This window comes from Miniopterus natalensis, chromosome 12 (assembly GCF_054644295.1).
Source record: "Miniopterus natalensis isolate mMinNat1 chromosome 12, mMinNat1.hap1, whole genome shotgun sequence".
Lineage (NCBI taxonomy): Eukaryota > Metazoa > Chordata > Mammalia > Chiroptera > Miniopteridae > Miniopterus > Miniopterus natalensis.
Window position 1 is genome coordinate 58,386,423 of NC_142092.1, and position 18,602 is coordinate 58,405,024.

Here is an 18,602-nt window from a genome sequence, read left to right on the forward strand (position 1 = left end):
CTCATTTAAATAGTACATCTAGGAGAGCACTCGGTATCAGTGCATAGAGCTCTTCCTCGTTCCTTTTCTATGACTGCATAGTATTCCATTGTGTACATGGACGTACCATAGTTTGTTTGACTAGTTTCCCCCTGAGAGGCATTTGAGTTGTGTTGAAGCTTTTGCTATTGTAAACTATGTGACAGTGAATAACCCTGTACATGAGTCATTTTGAACATGTGCAGGGGAACGCATAGAATAGGTCCCACAAGTGGGGCTGCTAGTTTGAAGGACAAGGCATCTAGACAAACGCAATGTAAATATTGCAGAATTTCCTTCTGCACGGGTTGGACCATTCATTCTGTGCTCTCACTAACAATGTTGGGGTGTCTGTTTTCCCACAGCCTCACAAAAGGGTGTGTTGTTAAACTTCTGGATTTCCTCCAAATTGACAGGTAAAATATGATACTTCTTTGATTTTCATTTTTCTTAAAAGCGAGGTTGAGCATCTTTTCTTACGTTTAAGAGATATTTGCATTTCTTTCTGTGAGCTATATTTTCATATCCTTTGACCCCAAACTGTACACCTTTTGTTTTGTTTTGACCAAAGTTCCAAAGAATGGAGAAGAAAATAATTGGTTGCAAATACTTCCATATTCTAAAATGACAGATTCTTAACCTCATACCCAAAATATAAAGTGGTTTAAATTAAAAAGGTCAAAAGAAGAAGTTCTTTAGAGAAAGCTATTGGCATATGAGCATTTTCCCTCCTCTCGTCACAATCGCAGGGGTCAGGGGTATTCCTCAGTGCAATCCTGGAAAAAGGAGCTGCAAGGGGACCTCCGCCCAGAGAATTTGACTTGTGATCCCTAAAGCTTCAGCAGGCACAGTGGTCTGGTATCTGATTCCAAGGATAAGAAACCCAAGGGTCAAGAAGCTGAGGCAGTCAGGCCCACAAAATGTAGGAACCGTTGAAGCAAGCCACACTTCCACCAACGGAAGGACAAAGGGTCCAGTGGGTAAGAAAACGAGTGTGACTGGAGCCATCCATGGGGCAATCCTCCACTTGGCATGGCAAGGATCTGGGACAAAGACAGCAAGAAGATGCTGTGGGAATGTATTTTCAGGGGCAGAAGCTAAAGTAGTGACTCAAGATAACAAAATATAAAATATCTAGACCGGCACAACAAAAAGGACGCACAGATTACTTTGTAGATTTGCTTCATTGTATCACCAGCCCACAAACTTGGGCACAGAAAAAGCCACACCCTCGCTCCTCTCCAAAATCAGCACTTTAGTTTAACCAACAAAGGTTGGGGGGAGGCCAAAGGTCCTTAAAACACTATCTGATTTTCTACTACTACCACTGGTTTTCTCTTAGATGAAAAGAATGGAAAAATAGAGGAAGGTTTAGAAAAACCAGAATATGAGCTTAGCAATAAAAAGGGAACGCTGAGAATTCTTACTTTCTTTAAAATCAATTTAAAATCAACTTTATTCCAAGCAAATGTGGAATTTCAAGATAATCACTTCTGCCCTGGTCTTAAGTGCCCAGCTGCAAGTTCAAGTCTTGAGTCAGAGGTTGACTATTACCTATTTCCCCTAATTAACTTCCAACTATTTGTTTGGTTGTTTGTGGTTCCTTTTAGAAGTGATGGGGGGTAGGGGGGAGAACCTTATAGTGAAAAGATAGGTCTAAAAGACACATGTACTGTAACAGCAAAGGCACTAGTTCAATATAGAGATAGATGGATAAATGATAGATGATAGATTAATGATAGACAGATAGATGACAGATAGATAGAAGATAGATAGAAGATAGATAGATGATGATAGATAGATGATAGATGATAGATAGATAGATAGATAGATAGATAGATAGATAGATAGATAGATAGATAGATAGATAGATGATAGATAGATGATAGAATATGTAAAGGCCTGACTCTTCCGAGAACCAAAAGGGCTGTCCAAACATTAGCTCAAGGCCTGTGAAATCCCAGCAATGAGAACTAGACTTGCAGTCAGAAGACTTGGCCCCACAATTCAAGCCCCATATCTGTCTGAACCCATTTCTCCATTCTAAAATAGGGTAAACAATAACTCTAATACTCCCACCACACAGAGCTGTTGTGAGAATGAAGTGAAAAAACACGTACAAACAAAAATTATGGTGGAAATAAGTAAAAACTACATGCGTGCAGGCATACACACACACACACACAAAATCAGCCAGGGAACAATCTGCTCCCTATTTGGGCAGCACCCCAATTTTGATTCCCAGTCTAGAAGAAACTCCATATTGGATCTTAGTGCTCCCCTCTACACACTGTCCCCAAGCCAGCTAACAGGGAAGACCCTTTCCTCCACCCCCACCTTAGGACCCACTTAGGACCCAGCTTTACTTAGTGGCACTTTACCCAACTCTGAGTGCCACCTGACCTGTTCTTCGATAGAAGGACCCACATTCTCCCAGGAAGACCCACCATCAGTCTCCTGAGATGTCTTTCCCCCTTAACCAGGTTCCACTTTGGGGAGAAAAGAACAGTATCGTGGTAAAGCTACCAGGTGAATTTAGGAAACTGAAAGCTGCTTTCATGTTTATGAGAAAACTATTAGGATGGAACTGCAGAAAAATGCCACATTCTTCTTACAAATGCTCAGCATCTCCTTCTGTTAAGGATTAACACGGAGTGACTCTGGTATAATTTGGAACATTTAGAGGAAGTGACAAAGTCTGTGTTTTTGCTGTTTTAGTACTTTGGCATGAACGGTTTTTATATCTCTGCACTGTACCCAAAAGTACATTTTACTTAATAGTTATTTTAACTAGAATTTTTGATGCTAAGCAAGTAGGATTTTTTTTTTCTCCAATGACAATTATGCTAGGTTTCCATGTGGACAACTGTAACTTGTTGGCAGTTAATTCTAGAGCTAGACATTGGGGGGGGGGGGTTATGAAAACACATGGTGCTTACAGAACTAGTAAAAAGGAGGAGCAGGAGGAGGAGAGGCTTAGATTCTTTCTTGGGGCAGAGGAGGCTTTAAGGAAAACCCTCGCTCATCAGAGAGCCTACCCTATACTAATCACAATAATGCGTAATGATTCCAAATGGAATTCAAGCTGTGAAAATAGTGTGAGTTTGAATTGTTGCACATAAAAATGAAAAGCAGAAAGTTATTTGCATTAGTCTATTGAGAGCTCTATTCTATAATTCATCTGGGATGAGAGCAGGAATGGCTCCAAAGCTTGACCCTAAATTGGAGTCCGAGGTAGTGCTTCAGAGGACAAAGGTCAATTATTCCTAACAGTGCCCAACACCGCCAGGGGCTGGGGCTGGCCGCTGGCATTGAACACCCAAGTCTGGGGACATTACTTCCATCTCTCTGACTCTTCCTAACTGAATGGTTATACTTTGGGCTGGGAACCTCCCCCCCTCCCCCCCCGGGAAGAGTAACCTCGTGGACAGTTTCCACCTGTTCCTATTGTCCCTACTGCCTCCTCATGTGCCTACAAGCCCAGGCTACTCAAACCTGTCCCTCACCAATGCCCAGTAAGCTGGTGGAGAACACGCCAGCCCTCCTGTTGGAAAGACTGTCCCTTTGCCTCCGGACTGCAACGCTGTCCAATTTTAGAGCCGAGCTCTTAGACGCTGCGCCCAGAGGTTGTGGGACTCAACTGTCCTCCTTTTGCCTCCCCCGCGGCTGTTAACCTCCAGGCCTAGAAAGGGAGGGAGGAGGAGAAGCCACCGTTCCTTAGAGAAATCTCGAGCCTCTGCCTTTTTCCTCTGTTCGCTTCTTACTGAGCCTTGGAGTTGCACATCTGTTAGGAAGGAAAGTTAAATACTCATTCACTCCATCCGTAAATGCCGCCCAGTGACAGCGGCCCCAGGACTGCTTCCATCAAATGCGTCATGGTTCCTGATAGAGTAACAGTCACAGTTGCTGTAGATAGAAGGGGCGAGCATGTCACTGATACTGTTCCCCCACCCCCCATAAACACATGGATTCTGGCCACAGGTTTGATATTGTTTTAATCTGGTGTTACTACGTGCCCACTGAATCTACGAGGAGCCATGGAGCATTTTTATGAGACCCTCATTAATTAAAAATAAAATTAACCAAGGCTGCTGTAAATATTCATATTCAAGAGAATTGTTTAAATTCACAAAATATTTTTACTGGAACAAACACTTATGGCTTTTGAATACATAAGACTAATGGGACTGCATCAGACAGACATTGAGGAACTTATTGGCATGACCAGGCTAGTATACTCTCCAATCAGAGGTCAATTAATTATAGGCAAAGGGCTGCTTCTAAAGTGTTTGACAAGTTCGCCTGTGTCAATGATCTCTATCCTTGTCAATGACCTTTTCCATAAAGTCAAATTTTAATCCAAACTGAAGTCCATCCCACTGCTTATTGTAAAAGAATGGATTCTGAATTAATGGACAGAGATGCTATAAACGAAGACGCAGAGACCCTCTTGCATTCAGTGTCCAGAGGTGCTGTCTCTCAGCATCACTCAGAAGAAGATGCAGGCCCAGCCCACATGGTCTGCAGCCTGTGGTCAATATTCCATCATAGATCAAAGATCTCAAGTTCATAGACACAGAACTGGTCACGGAGCAGGGAAGACGTCAGCAATTCCTCAGTTTCCTCCTTTTGGGGAGTTCCATAGAGATAGTCACCATCTCGAATACAGGAATGGGGTCAAGCTGGGAATGGAGGGCATCCGCAGGCCCCCACGCACACCTGATGGAAGGTGCTCTGTGCAGGCACCTGAGACGCTGTCATAACATCTGCCCCAGAAGCAGTGCATCTTCCCCACGCAGCACCCATCTGCAGTCTAGACATGGAGGAGGAAAGAGAGGCCATTGGCACACTGTGGTTTTCCCATGGGGCACCCCTGTGAGCAGCCCATGCTCATTCATGAGAAGCGTCATGGGAGATGAGCCTCCTGAGACAGGAGGGCATCCCCCCACCCTAAGGTGCAGACTTACTCCTGACTTTTGCCTGCTGAGAGTCCACTGAGCCCAGGACAACCTCTACCCATATCCTTTTGACGCTCCTCAATCCCAGCTGTTCTTCGTGACTCCAACCCCATCCTCCCCCCACTCCACTCATTTCTCAAAAACAGGCTCACATACCACACTGCTAAGAAGGAGAGGAATGCGAGAACCATCACGACGGCCACGGAGCCCAGCCCGACGCCTACCACCTGCTCCAGCGTGAGTGATGAATCTGCGGGACAAAACCACACACTTGAGCTCACCGCGCCCGGAATCACGCCCTCCCAGGAGGCGCACACCCACCTGTGCTCGCTCCACGTTAACCCCGAGCTTGGCCTCATTCCACAAACAATCCCCAAAGTGCCTAGAGTGCCTCCTGCCCCCTGGGCTGGCCCTGAGGATGTAGGGCCCCAGGAAAACACAGTTCCAGGGTATTTCTGAAAAGGAAGCATAAAACCAGGCCACACTCAAGTCACAAAGGGTGAGAAGACTGATCTTGGCAAGCATACAAATGCAGCTACTGTGCTGCTTTTGTGGGTCTTCTCTCAAGTCGGTCACACTGGGTAGACCTTTAAGGGCAGCTTTCCTTTGCATTGAGGAAAAAGTCATTCTCACATCACTTGGAGTTTTTGCTCGATACATGCTAGTTAGCTCCAGTGGTTGAATACAGCAAACAAATGCTGTTTGTTGGGTAGTTTTCTGCCATTTTCCCCAGGTACCAGCAAGAGTGATACCTTCCTGTCCGGCTTAGCAGGTTCCCCCGAGGACAAAGTAAGAAAACTGATGCAGCAGCTCTTTGAAAGATATAAATATTTCTATTTGGGGTGCATCGCATGCCGACTCCCAGAGATCCCTTGTTATAAATAAACTGGAAACGTGCACATTTGAGTTGCACGTTTGGGCCCAGTGACTGAATCAGTGCCATGTTCTCCACCAGGAGTGGGGAACGTCTTGCTCACAGCTGTATCGTTCGGTCTGGCCCTGCCAAGGCAACTAAGGTGGCACTCAAAATTCAATAAATCTAGATTTTTTCATAGCTAATTTTTAACTTGATAATTTTGTATGGCCCAAGAATGATGTTATGAGTATCCAAATGGCCCTTGGCAGAAAAAAGGTTCCCCACGCCTGCCTAATGTATGGCAGGATGGCTGAAGAGAGGAAGAGAGAGAGATCCTATCTGGTCAAGCAAATAAAAAAAGCTTCAGGAAGGAGATGGCACTTGATTTTAATCTTGAAGAACAGGTGGGATTGTAATAAGTAGAGGTTACTGGAAGGGTATAGGGCAATCCAGGTGGCAGTAAGCATGGAAAAAGCAATGACATTAAGGAGAGAAGGCAGGGGCCACATCCAGCGAAGAGCTGGCATAAAAGTTTGTGTTAAAAATGAGAGATGCAATTAGAAAGGTACATTGGTGTCACACTGAGGCCTTGGAAACAAGACTAAAAAAGTCATGGAGGACTATGGAAAACTGTCAGGGGAAATAATAAAGTCAGTGCTGCAGTCTAGAAATATCAGTCCGGTGGTGACACGCAGGCTAGAGAGAAGAGGGAACCCCTGAGCACTGGTGATGGGAAACGAGAGAGGAGGCTTCGCCAGTCCTCCGTGAGGAGTGAACACAGAAATGAAAATCAGAGCAGCATGCCTGGACGTGCAAAATGGGGGCCGAAAGAGAAGTCACTGACTCAGAGGCTCCTGCCTGCGACAGGAGAATGTTCCCTGATTACAGTTTATTATCATTTCACATATATCAAATGACCTCGCTTTGTGACTCAAGAAGTCAGACTCACAGTACTTTGTGGTTGGAAGGGATCTCAGAGATCTCAGAAAGAGGCCGTTGAGAATTGGCCAAGTTAAATATAATTTCAAAGACATTCGGCTGATTAGTAGCAGATCTCAGGCAAAGAAGCCCATGTCTTTGCATTTCCCATCAAACCAATTGCTGGTTCCCTGGTAACCATCCCAAAGCCCTTTCAAGGGCAATCTGTAAAAGGTAAACATCATAATTCATGACTGGGCAAAGGCAAGAATGGGGCTTTTGCTTGGCATGGGTGAAATGGTGCAATTTCTCCTAATCACAGAAGAGACTGCCAGAGGTTAGTGAGCAACACAGGTTAATTATGTACATAGAAAAACAAATGCTAGAGTTCCTGTCAGGATTTCAACACAAATGGGTATTCTGGTACCTCCAGAGTTTTCCAGTAGTCTGAATTCAAAGTTCAAACTCACTCTCAGTGTTGGTCCTTAATTTGAAAGTGGGGGGAAAGGCGCTGCCAAATGCCACTTAGATGCTTCCAAAGCAAAATCCTTCCTGTTTAACTAAATCACAGTAGAATGCAGCCACCTCTTTGGCCATTTCTCCTACCCAGGTTGAGTGTTTGCCAGTCATACCAGACGTTTGCTGAAAGCAGTGGTATCTGGAAACTTGTTTCTGTGTCTGTCTGGGATACTCGCACATCTCCATTCCTCTGGTGGGAGGAATCACCTTTTTTCCTCGTGGCCACTCCATTCCCACGCTTAGAGCTTCAGGGAACGGACTGACACAGAAATTTCCCAGTGTTGGAACGTAGGCTGTTTTCTTGTGGCCTTCATTAAACTCCAAGAGAGGGAGCTTACCCCATTTGCACGCAGAAATGTACAGCATACATATTTGCTAAGAGAGGTCCTCACTTATCATGCTGAGTGAAACAAGTCAGAGAAAGAAAGACAAATACGATATGATCGCCCTTCTATGTAGAATCTAAGGAAGCAGAATCCACCAAAGCAGAGAATAGAATGGGAGCTGCCGAGGGGTGGGGGAGACGGGCAGATGTTGATATAAGGGTACAAACTTCCAGTTATAAGATGAGTAAGTTCTGGGGATCTACTGCACAGCATGGGGACTATAGTCAACAATACTGTATTATAATCTGGAAAGTTGCTAAGAGAGTAGATCTCAAATGTCCCCAAAAATGTATACATACTTTAACAACTGATAGCTCTCTTAATTTTCATTCCTTTTCAAGTTTAACTGATTTGGAACAATGGGTGAAGCCAGACTAAGCTTTGAACAAAGAAAGTTTATCCTAAAGTGCCATTTTTTTAATGGAGATACATAAAAGATAAAGTTTATGGTACAAAACAGGCAACAGTCGATGAATTGAGGGCACACAAATACTGAACGAAATGATTTTGATGTTTGCGATTCCATTGCTTCACATTTTCAGCAGCGCCTGGAGAAGAACGGTCATCCATTTGAAAACAGGCGTTGATAGAAAAAAATTATTCATTTCTGTAGATTCTTTTAAATTTTGAAAATGAACTATATATTAATAAACACTGACTTCATAATCATTCAAAGTGTGTACACATTTTGGGGGGACCGTATATATGTATGTGTGTGTGTGTGTGTGTGTGTGTGTGTGTGTGTATGGTTATTTTGTGAGATGATGGAGACGTTAAGTAACCTTATTGGGGTAATCATTTCACAATATACATGTAAACCAAATTAAACACATTATCCACCCTAAACTTATACAGTGTCATGCCAATAATATGGCAGTTCTATCTCAATAAAGGTGGAGATAGGGAGAGAGGAGAGAGCCCTCGCTGTCCGGCCATCAGTAACCCAAGGTGGCTCCTGGCCCCCGGCCCCCGGCCCCCGGCCCCCGGCCGGCTGTGCCGCCTTCCCAGCGGAAACCCCAAGCCCTCTGCCCTGGCTGCGGCTGGTGTGGGCAGAGATGAAGAGGGGAAGTAAGCTTAGGGGATGAGCAGACCAACGGAGGAAGCCTAATCCCCAGGTCCCACTCAAACATTTCCGGCTCAGTCCCCTCTGCCAGCGTGGGAAGAACCCCCCCACCGTGCCGTGCCACCCAGTGGGGCCCCCCTGAAAGCGGGGTTCCGCCGCCCTTCCTCGCCACCTGGCCTATTGTTTCATGGGCTCTTAGGCCAGGGGCAGGATGCAAGGTGTTAAGCTGATACTGCAGGCTGAGGGCAGAATTCCTCAGGATGTTGCGAGGCCTCACAAACCGCAAGGAAAGGGTCCAGCTTCAGAGGTCGTAAACTCGACAGGATTTCTGGTATTATCTACAAAATAATGGAATTCTGGGAATCCAACCCACTGGCCGGCTGCCAGGGGAAAGCCCAGCCTGGCAAACAAGGGTCTGTCATTGCTCAACTCCTCAGGCAGACTCCCTGCCTGGAAAACTGCACGTGGGAAGCAGGTTTAAACTGTATAGGACTCAGCAGGGCTCCTCCCGGCTCGTCTCCTAGGAATGGCTATGGAGGGAACAAGGGACAAGGCCACTCTCCCACCAGGCGGACCCGGGAAGAGGCTGAGGCAGACCAACTGACGGGTCAAGTGACCCACTCTGCTGCCAGGGCACGGGGTGCTTGCCTTTCCTCTCCACCAGGAGGTGGGCATTGCCATGGGCCCCTGAGCAGTGCACAGGACTTTAGCTTTCCCCCCTTTCTAAGTGAAAGCACGTGTTGTTTTTCCTTTCATATTACACAATGTGGTCTGAGAATGGCTGAATTTGCCATTTAGTCATGGACCGCTACGCGATCGTGAGAAGCACATCTGGATTTGATCAAGAGGAATGGCCCGTGGTCGCGAATCTTGGTTTTGGAGCTGGAGGCAGTAACAGACCCACCTTGGAGTTATTTTCCACTAGGGTTCCATTTTTGGTTGTATGGAGGAAAATTCCATTTTCTTAGTGGAAGATGTCTTTCTTAATAGTATGTGTGTATGTGTGTGTGCATGCTCAGCAGCCAAATGGTTGAAAGGAGTGGACTGTTGTAGCTCTTTGCTTTGGTCTGCCAACATGTTTTTCTGTGCCTCTTTTCCTGATGGGGATCATGTCCCCCTGTCACTATGGGGGGTTGTCAGTCACACTCATCTGCCCCTCGACCAGCCCTAAGCGTAAGCCTAAACCCCTAGGTAGGCCGATCACAGTACACCATCTCCTATTAACAGTGTTTCTTCCTACAGAGAGCCACATACCCTAGGAGAGAAGATGTTTCCTGAATTGAAAAACTTTCTGTTCCTACTGAAGTTGCTAAGCTGGGGGCAGCTGGGGTCCATCCCTCCCCGCCACATGGCTTATAGTTGAAGAAAATGAGGCCAACTCGCACTTAGAAACAGAGCAGAGAAAAGAGACAGAAAGGAAGAATCCCACTCAGGGTGTCTGTTCCCAAGTCCCAGCTCCTGGGGTGCTGGGGGCACTGCTTGTGTTGGAATTCCACAAGCTCCCATCCCCCTTCCCCCATCCTTTTCAGTCTTTTGCTTAAGCTAATATGAGATGGGTTTCTGCCACCTGTGACAATTTCAAAAGAAATATCATCAGCATACACTTGATGCTGCAGATTGGACACAGAAATGAGCACAGCATTCTTAGGCAGAAAGTGCTTTTACCTGTCACCTGAGCCCACACTGCACAGGAGCATCTTCTCACCTATAAAGGAAAACACAGCAACATGTTTAACTAGATGACACGTGCTGTTGGTTTAGGATACTTTAGCTCTCCGAGTTTCAGGGTTTTAGCTCTTAATTTGGACGACAACATCTTTGAAGTCTCATCCAGCTCTAACATATTGTAGCTCAGCCACATGATCACCAAGTCAGGGGACTGGCAAGAGACCCCAGGGATCACTTCTATAGCTTTCCATAGATCTCAGAAGGTACACACTGTGGGTCAACAACAGGAACAGCAATAAGTTTCATCCCCCTTGCCAGCTCTGAGCAACTGGCACTGCCTGCCTGGAGATTAATGTTGGAAAGATACTGAGGTCACATCCAGGTTCAGTGAGAGGTCTGATGCATGTGATAGGCTAAGTGAAATATGACAATCACAAAAAGACAAATACTATAGGCTTGCACTTCCATGAGTCACCTACAGAAGTCAATAGAAGGGTAACTGAACTGCCAGGCATTGTTGGGGGGGCAGGGATGGAGAATAGCTGTTTAATGGCTATCGAGTTTTAGTTTTGCAAGAGGAAGAGAGTTCTGGAGATTGGTTGCATAGCAACGTAAATGTACTTAATACTACTAAACTGCACACTTAAAAATTATTAAGATGGTGGATTTTATTTTACCACAATTAAAAATAAATCACTACTATAATGTTCTGGAATTAGATGGTGGTAATGGTTGCACAACCTTGTGAACACACTAAAAACCATAGAATTTTTTACTTTAAATGAGTAAATTATATGGTATGTGAATTGTATCTCAATAAAGCTGTTTAAAAAAGAAAAAGAAAAAATTAATACTGATTTTGATATGACTCTGACTGTAACGCTAGTATATTTGAAACCCATGGGGGAAGTAATTGCAATTGAAATATGCAAGTTCACGTATACATTTTGTCAAGGCCCCTTCACTTCCTTTAGATCCCAAAGAACAGGCACGTGTTCTACTAAGCTGTATGAAAAAGAGGTAACAATGACATCACAGGAGAGTTTCCTATAAATTAGAATTTTTATCATAACCTCCTCTCCTTTATCACTTTATCCCCTGTCATAGACTGAATGTTTGTCCCCTAAAATTCATCTGTTGAGCCCTAACCCCAATGTGGAGGTAGGACCTTTGAAACTCATGGAGTTCTCCTAAGGAGAACATCACAGTGCTTATTCCAGAAGCTCTTCCATCCCTGACTGACTGACTGACCCAGCTCATTATATTTATTTACAACGTGATGAATATTCAGTTCTATGTCTCATGAAAGGACCACTGCTGGAAGAACACAGGCTTTCTAAGGACGGGGAGAGAAGAGTGGGGCCCATGCAATAGCCATGAAAGTGATGGAAAGTAGGGCAGGACTGAGCTTAATCTGCCCCTCCCGCCTGCTCCAGGAAGAATGAGGGGAGACAGCAGCCTGGCAGGGGTACAGGGACGTGACAGAGAGATCTAGAAAGTCCTCTCTAACTCGGGCTTCAGCAGTGCACTGGAATGAGGGCATCTGTGACGCGTAAGAGGAAGAACCAAAACCAGATCCCCCAGGAAGCTCAGACTATCACCCTCCATCGAGGTTTCACCTGCCCATCCTTTATGAAGGCAAAGTGTTCGACACGCCCTTACAGTTATTATGTGCAGTGTCCATCTCAAACACTGGAAAAACAAATATTCAAGCATTCAAATTTCATGTGAAGAAAATAGAGAGTTCATAAAAGCTTTTAAAGAAATATACCTTATTCCATTCACTTGTGATTCGTAATATAATGCAATACTCATTCCCTATCTTCAAGGGCGCATTATAATATTTCCCATAATACAGCCTGTCGCCAACCGCTATCTCCATGGCGTCATCAGGAATATCTCTGGCCAGTAGTTCTGCAGCCACGTATCCATCAACATCAGAAGCATTGCTAAAGAATGAGGCAGTCCCTCCAGAATCACAAGAAAATGTGCTTTGGAGGGCCAGGGGAGCCACCAACACCTGATAGGAGCTGGGAGGGAAAAGGAAATGTCTGTCAGACTCTTGCTTGGGGACTCATTCATTCATTTATTCATAGTTAGTGAGCACCTGCAATGAGATAAGCACTTTTCTGAGCACTGGAGATACAACACTGGACAAAAAGAAGTCCGAGCCCACGTGGGATTTAGTCTGACAGCTCCAACAGTCGAGGAACTTCCGTTTTAACCTACAGTGTTATTGCAAGGTGACACCGGTGAGAGATGTCTTTCACGTACTGGCTGCCGATGGACGCCAAGGATATCCTCTGTAGCTGAGTGAAGCTGTTGCAAACATCGCTGCCCTGGGCATACAAGCCATGAAGTTGATCTAATCAGTGATTTTCACGTGGGCAAATAAAGCCCCGCTGGGAAAGGGTTCAGCAGTCACGTGGGGGCTGACTGCCCCCAAGAGTTAATGTACTAAGTCTGCAAAAAGGCTCCAGGAGATCACATGGTGACCAAACACGGAACTCATGTGATTTACATTCCCTGCAGTTCACAGACTGTTAGCAAAGTTCATGTGAAATCAATGAGAATTGAGGAGTGCAAAGTCACCAGGGTTAATCTAGTCTGACAACATCCGGAAACAGCCAGAACGGCAAAATGTCACGTGTATATTGTGAAACCGTTCGTGAACTGGGGACACAGAAACGCGTTAGCAATCAGGTGTCATTTTGTCATGTATTTTCTTATTTACCACCACACCACCCCCACAAAACAGAAAACCTGTCAGTAAAAGGAAGTCTAAGAATAAAATCTCACTGAGAATGAATCACGCCTTCCTTTTTATTACCATATCCTCAGTACAAATCACCTGCCTCTGATACAGTAATTGTTTAAACATCTGCTTTCTCGACCAGGCTTGATAGCAGGGATTTGAATGGTTTACTCTTGTTAGTCCTTACACAGGTATTTAGCTGTGATTGACTCTCTTCCCACTAATGTTTCCTGAGTTAAAATTTCAGTAAAAAGAAAAAAAACCATGCATCAGCATCAGACATGATTAGGGTAATTTCTAAAACTCATTAGGCCACATAATTCTGTTTTACCAGTAAATCCACATTCCTAATGTCCCATCTCCTGCTGAAGGCCTGGGAGTCGGGAGTCGCTAGGCTAGGGGAGCCCTCCCCCACAGCAGGTGTTGGACTTGGAAAGTCTCCATTCCTAACATCAGAGATGTCCTCGGGGCCCTGATTTCCCGAGTCTGGGTTCACTTTCGGGCAAAGGGTTTTCTACGAAAGGGACAAACTAAAGCCTGCAGGGCAATAAGTTGTCACTGTCACCACCAGTAATCATTTACTAAGCATCCCCTGCCTACAAGGAAACACCTGTAACAACACACTTTCCTGGGGCCTTGAAGATATCCCTATGAATCATGGCCACAGGGAAGAAAGTAAATGTTGCAGCAGCTCCACCCAGTCCATAAGCATATCTTCAAATCCCTCTTGCCTTTCCATGTAGGTGGTGGTGTTCAAGTGCAAAGTTGAGGCTCACGTGAACTATCTGACTCTGTGCTTTGCCCACTAAAGGCACTGTTCACGTGGCAGAAAGCAGTCTTCCCAGTTAGCATGACCATAATTACCTAAGCAGCTTGATAATTAGATAAGTTTCTAGCCCCCATCCCAGACCTACTCAATCAAGATCTCCAGGAGTTGATTCTGAGAATTTGTCTTGCTGATAAAGCAGCCCCGGTGATTCCTATAATCTGAGAAGGGTGGGAGACACCACCATTGAAAGAGCCCAGGAACAGGCTGTATCATCCAGCCAAGGTCACCAAGCTACGGAAGAAAGCCTTGGTCCCAGAGCTCCTGCTCCACCCTGGGCCTCGAGCCACTGCCCCCTTATCAATAATGCACAAAGCAGACTCATGCCTGCCTCACACTCTGGCAAAGCTGCTACCCCCCAGCTCAGATCAGATACATGGCCAGGCCGAGGACACCGTCCCACCGGCCTGCGGGTAAGTAGCCTGAAGACTTTAGAAAAGCAGTTGTGGCTGTCTGGAACATGACTGTTCTGGAAGGACTTTACCCCTTTCTCCTCAGCACCCTCCCCTGAGTGACTCACAGATCTCCACTTCCTGCACAAGCCATAGGGGAGACTGTCGTTTGGCTTTTCTTTTTTGCCTCACATAGTTATCTGGCCCAAATATCACACTTGCTCTTGCAAGTTCTCTCAGGTAGTGATATCACAACGTCTGTTCTCTTTATAGCAACGGAATTATAGCGCATTCCAGTCATTTGCTGGGAATCAAGAGACAGAACAACTTAGGCAACATCCATTCCTGGAAAGACCTTTGAGCATTTACTGAATTTAAACTAATGGAGAGACAGAAAAGGCCTAAGTTTCCTTATAAATGGGCACAGACAATATCTCCAGATGTTCCTTTTTATAATATCTCATGTTTAGTTCTACCTTGATTGTATCGAAGGGTCATTTAGACTGATGGGTCAAGAGAGATGAGGCAATGTCCGGTTAGGTCAAAGATGGCAAGATTACTGTCATCTCCTTAACTTATTTCTGTAAGCAAGTTGCGCATCTCTCCAGGCAAACCTCTAATTTCCTCTCTAAAAAAGGAATTAATTCTGCTTTTGTAATCCTACCATGACCTTTGTAAATAAAATGCTTAATTGAACACAATGTAGTCCTCCAACCAAGGTAAATTAATTCTATCCTACTACTTATCTGGGATTCCAGAAGCAGTCATTAACTATGTGGTACTTTGCCCATAACTCAATACATGAATGAATTAAAAGAATTGTCCAAATGACCCTTTCAGCATCCACCCATCCTTAAACAAAGGAAAATATATTCTGGTTTTAGTAAATAGAATGATGCTCCTGATCCACTGCCACTAACAGAAGATCCCAACCAATTCCTGTCCAATGATCAAAGAAATGGCTTTAATTTCTTCAGCTAAGCTGCCCAAATGCTGGTCTCTGGCCTGCTTATTTGGAAGGGTGCTGGTTGAAATGAAGAGCCCAGTCCGTGCCCAACTATTCAAGTGCTGCCACCCAAAGATTCCAAAACACTCCATGAGGCTTACTGGGCAGCCATGGAACAGGGGCTGCTACTGACCTGATAGGTCCGTTGCTCTCCTTGGCTTTCCTCAGTTTTAGGCGTGGTAGAGGCCTTCCATGTGCTATGAAAAAATCTACTTCCGGAAGGGGAGGCTCTGAAAACATGTTGAAAAGAAGAAAAGAACATGATCAAAATAAGGAGAAACAGCAAGAAAGCGGTCCCGACGGGGCCATCGAAGGGAAAGGTCTAACGTAAGAGCTGATGAGCGCATTATGACACCTGCTACGACACGGGTGAATCTTGAAAACATTGCGCTAAGTGAAACAAGCCAGACACAAAAGGACAAATATTGCATGATTCCACTTATATGAAATGCCTATAACAGGACACTTCATAGGCACAGGAAGCAGAGCAGAGGTTACCGAGGATTGAGGGGGTGGGCGAGGCAATGTGGAGTTACTGCTCAATGGCCAATGGAGTTGCTGTTTGGGGCAATGAAAACGTCTAAGAAATAGGCAACGGTGATAACATTGTACATGCACTTAGTGCCAATAAACTGTGCAGTGAAAAATGGTTAAAATGGTATATTTTACGTTATATATATTTTGCCAGAATAAAAGACAGAGGGTGGATGCTGTGGGCATTATCGTTTACCGGGTGGATAGGTCCCTATTTGGTGGGGAAGACCAGCACGTTAGACTTCTAGATCCTTTATGACCACACCATTCTCTGTCCTTATTTTGCTCTCCCCAGCAATCTGATTCCTCAAATAGATTTTCCACTGGGAGGAGAATACAAGAATTGTCTGACACCGGGGTGCTAGCATCTAACCAGAAGTTGCGTTCATGAGCCAGCTGCCATTCTACATGGTGGGTAACGCAGCTTAAATGTACCGGGCACTAATCAAATGCACTAAATATGTCCTGCATATGCCTCATCTCATTTAATCTTCTCAAAAATGCTATCAAGTGCATGAGATTTACAGACAGAGGGAGAAAGAGAGAAAGAGAAGGGATAATATATGAGTGTACCCCCTATTCTGGCCCTGAACCCTGCCACAGTGAAATCAAGGATTAGGATGCCAAAATAGACTCTATTTACCCAGTTAGACTATAGCTTTGGGGTAGAAATTCTCAATCCAAATTTTAATAAATAAAAACTTAGACCTTCCTAGATAGTTTTAAAAGCTCTATTGAAAATGGTAGAGACAGTTTTGTAATCACACGATGCGCAGAGCTATGATAAAGTTGTACACCTGACCACGGGAAGGAGGGCGAGCCTATCAAACAGACAGACATATGCAGGGGCAGGAGGTGAGAGGGAGTGGGCAGCAGTCCAGGATGGCGGGAAGGTGAGTCCAGCTGGCAGGGGCAGGCCATAAAACGAGAGGTGGGGCAGCAGTCAGGTCTGAGGTCCCAGAAATAAGGGGAAGTCATTAAAAGCTTTTTAGCAGATACGTATTTTAGAAATACAATTTAGACAGCTCACTGGAAGATGAACTGGAAAAGAGCACGAGTACAGGTCATCCAAAATCTAGGCAAGAAGTGCTTGAGGTCTAAGGCAAGTGATGGCACTGAGAATGCAGAAGGGGGGCAGATGGAGAGAGATGGAACAGAATGTGGTGGGAGATAAGGAAGGGAAAGGAGTCCGGCCTTGGGTTTTGGCAACTGAGTCCTTGGAGATGACCTTCATCAAGGTCTGGGGGGAAGCTCACAAGCAGCTCACTCCCAGACCTGGGAAGTTGGAAGTGCTTGTGGAATTGTCCCCTGGGCAGTGGGAAATGCACATGAGACTGCTTCTCGGCCTCTTGGCTAAGATCAAGTGTGGAAATACAGGTCCAGAGCTTAGGAGTATGGTGGTGACATGGAGTCAGTCATCAGCAGGAGAGGCTACGGTTACTCAGGGGCACAGTATAAATGCATCTAAGAAAAGATGAGGACCCAGAGCGAAATGCTGGGCAGTCCAGGCATCTAAAACCAAGTGGAACAGTGAGAGTCCCTTGTAGCTTTCGTTAAACAGCGCTAAATCGGGAATTTCTTCCAAAGTCACCCAAGTATGGTCACTCAGATTATGTATTAAACCTGCGGGACTGCCAGGGACCCCGGGCACAGCCCCTGGAACAGCCCCTGTTTACAACCAAGACCTCACGTAAAGGTGCTGAAGGTCTATGCCTTTCCAAGAGGCAGCCAGAGAGAGGCCACACTGACTGACACTCCCAAGGAAGCCCATCTAGGTTCCCGCGGTAATGACCGGGAGGGGACAGGTAGTTAGGAAAGTCCCTGCCCCGTGCCCCTTTCAGTCTGAGACTTTCTGCCCTCAGCCCTCCATGCTATCACCGATGCCCTTTGGTTTGTGGTGCTGTGTTGTCTCAGTAAAGTGAGTGGTTTTTAGCACACATTTCCTGTTTTCAGCCCAGAGTGGGATTAGCTGTTCACACTTTTCTATGAGAGCACCCTCCCTGGGCTCTTTTAAAGTATTCCTCTGTTTGTGTTTCTCTGAGATTAACAACTCTAGTTCCTCTGATCTCTTGGTTGACCTAAAACCACCCCATTTCTCACAGCCCTAGGTACCAGCAGAGTCAGTGCTCGCTCAGCTCAGGAAGGCAGGCCCACAGCCCGAGGAGGAAGCGCAGGGCCCTCGGTCTGGGCACCCGGCCCTTTCTCTTCAGCGCTCCATGTGCCTTTACCGTCCCATCCGCTTGATTCCATCGCCATGGGACTTCTGCACTGTTCTCTGCTCGGCCTGCTCAAGCCTTTCCCACCCGAGGTTTTAAACAGTCTACTTTATCTCTCTAATGTAAAAGCCTGAACTCCATCAGGCTCATTCTTAGCCACATTTCAAGGTGAAATAACCTTAACTTCTAGCCATATTTCCCAAGGTCCTGCCTCCCATCCCCCCAACTGCCGTCCTTGGTAGATTTGCTCTCCTTTCCGTTAGCATCATGGCTGATTTAAACCAAATCGGACTCACCCTGGCGGGTATGGCTCAGTTGGCTGAGCATCACCCTGCCAGTGGCAGGCTGGGTTCCCAGGCAGGGCACATACCCCGGCTGTGGTTGCATTCCCCGTGGGGGGTGTTCAGGAGGCAACCAACCCATGTCTCTTTTATATCAATGTTTCTCTCTCTCTCTCCCTTCCACCTTTCCACTCGCTCTAAAAATC

General features: G+C 45.6%; 1 protein-coding gene across 1 annotated transcript in view; it reads right to left on the reverse strand.

The window, feature by feature from the left end:
• Positions 1 to 4,000: 4,000 nt before the first annotated feature.
• SUSD1 (sushi domain containing 1) overlaps positions 4,001 to 18,602 on the reverse strand; it is an 88,027-nt gene continuing 73,425 nt past the window's right edge. The window contains exons 13-17 of the mRNA XM_087822554.1: positions 15,499 to 15,595; positions 12,158 to 12,416; positions 10,384 to 10,423; positions 5,133 to 5,226; positions 4,001 to 4,831 (exon numbers count right to left, since the gene is read on the reverse strand). Coding sequence (XP_087678680.1) covers position 4,831; positions 5,133 to 5,226; positions 10,384 to 10,423; positions 12,158 to 12,416; positions 15,499 to 15,595 — 491 coding nt within the window. The 3' untranslated portion in view covers positions 4,001 to 4,830. The remainder of the gene's footprint in view (positions 4,832 to 5,132; positions 5,227 to 10,383; positions 10,424 to 12,157; positions 12,417 to 15,498; positions 15,596 to 18,602) is intronic.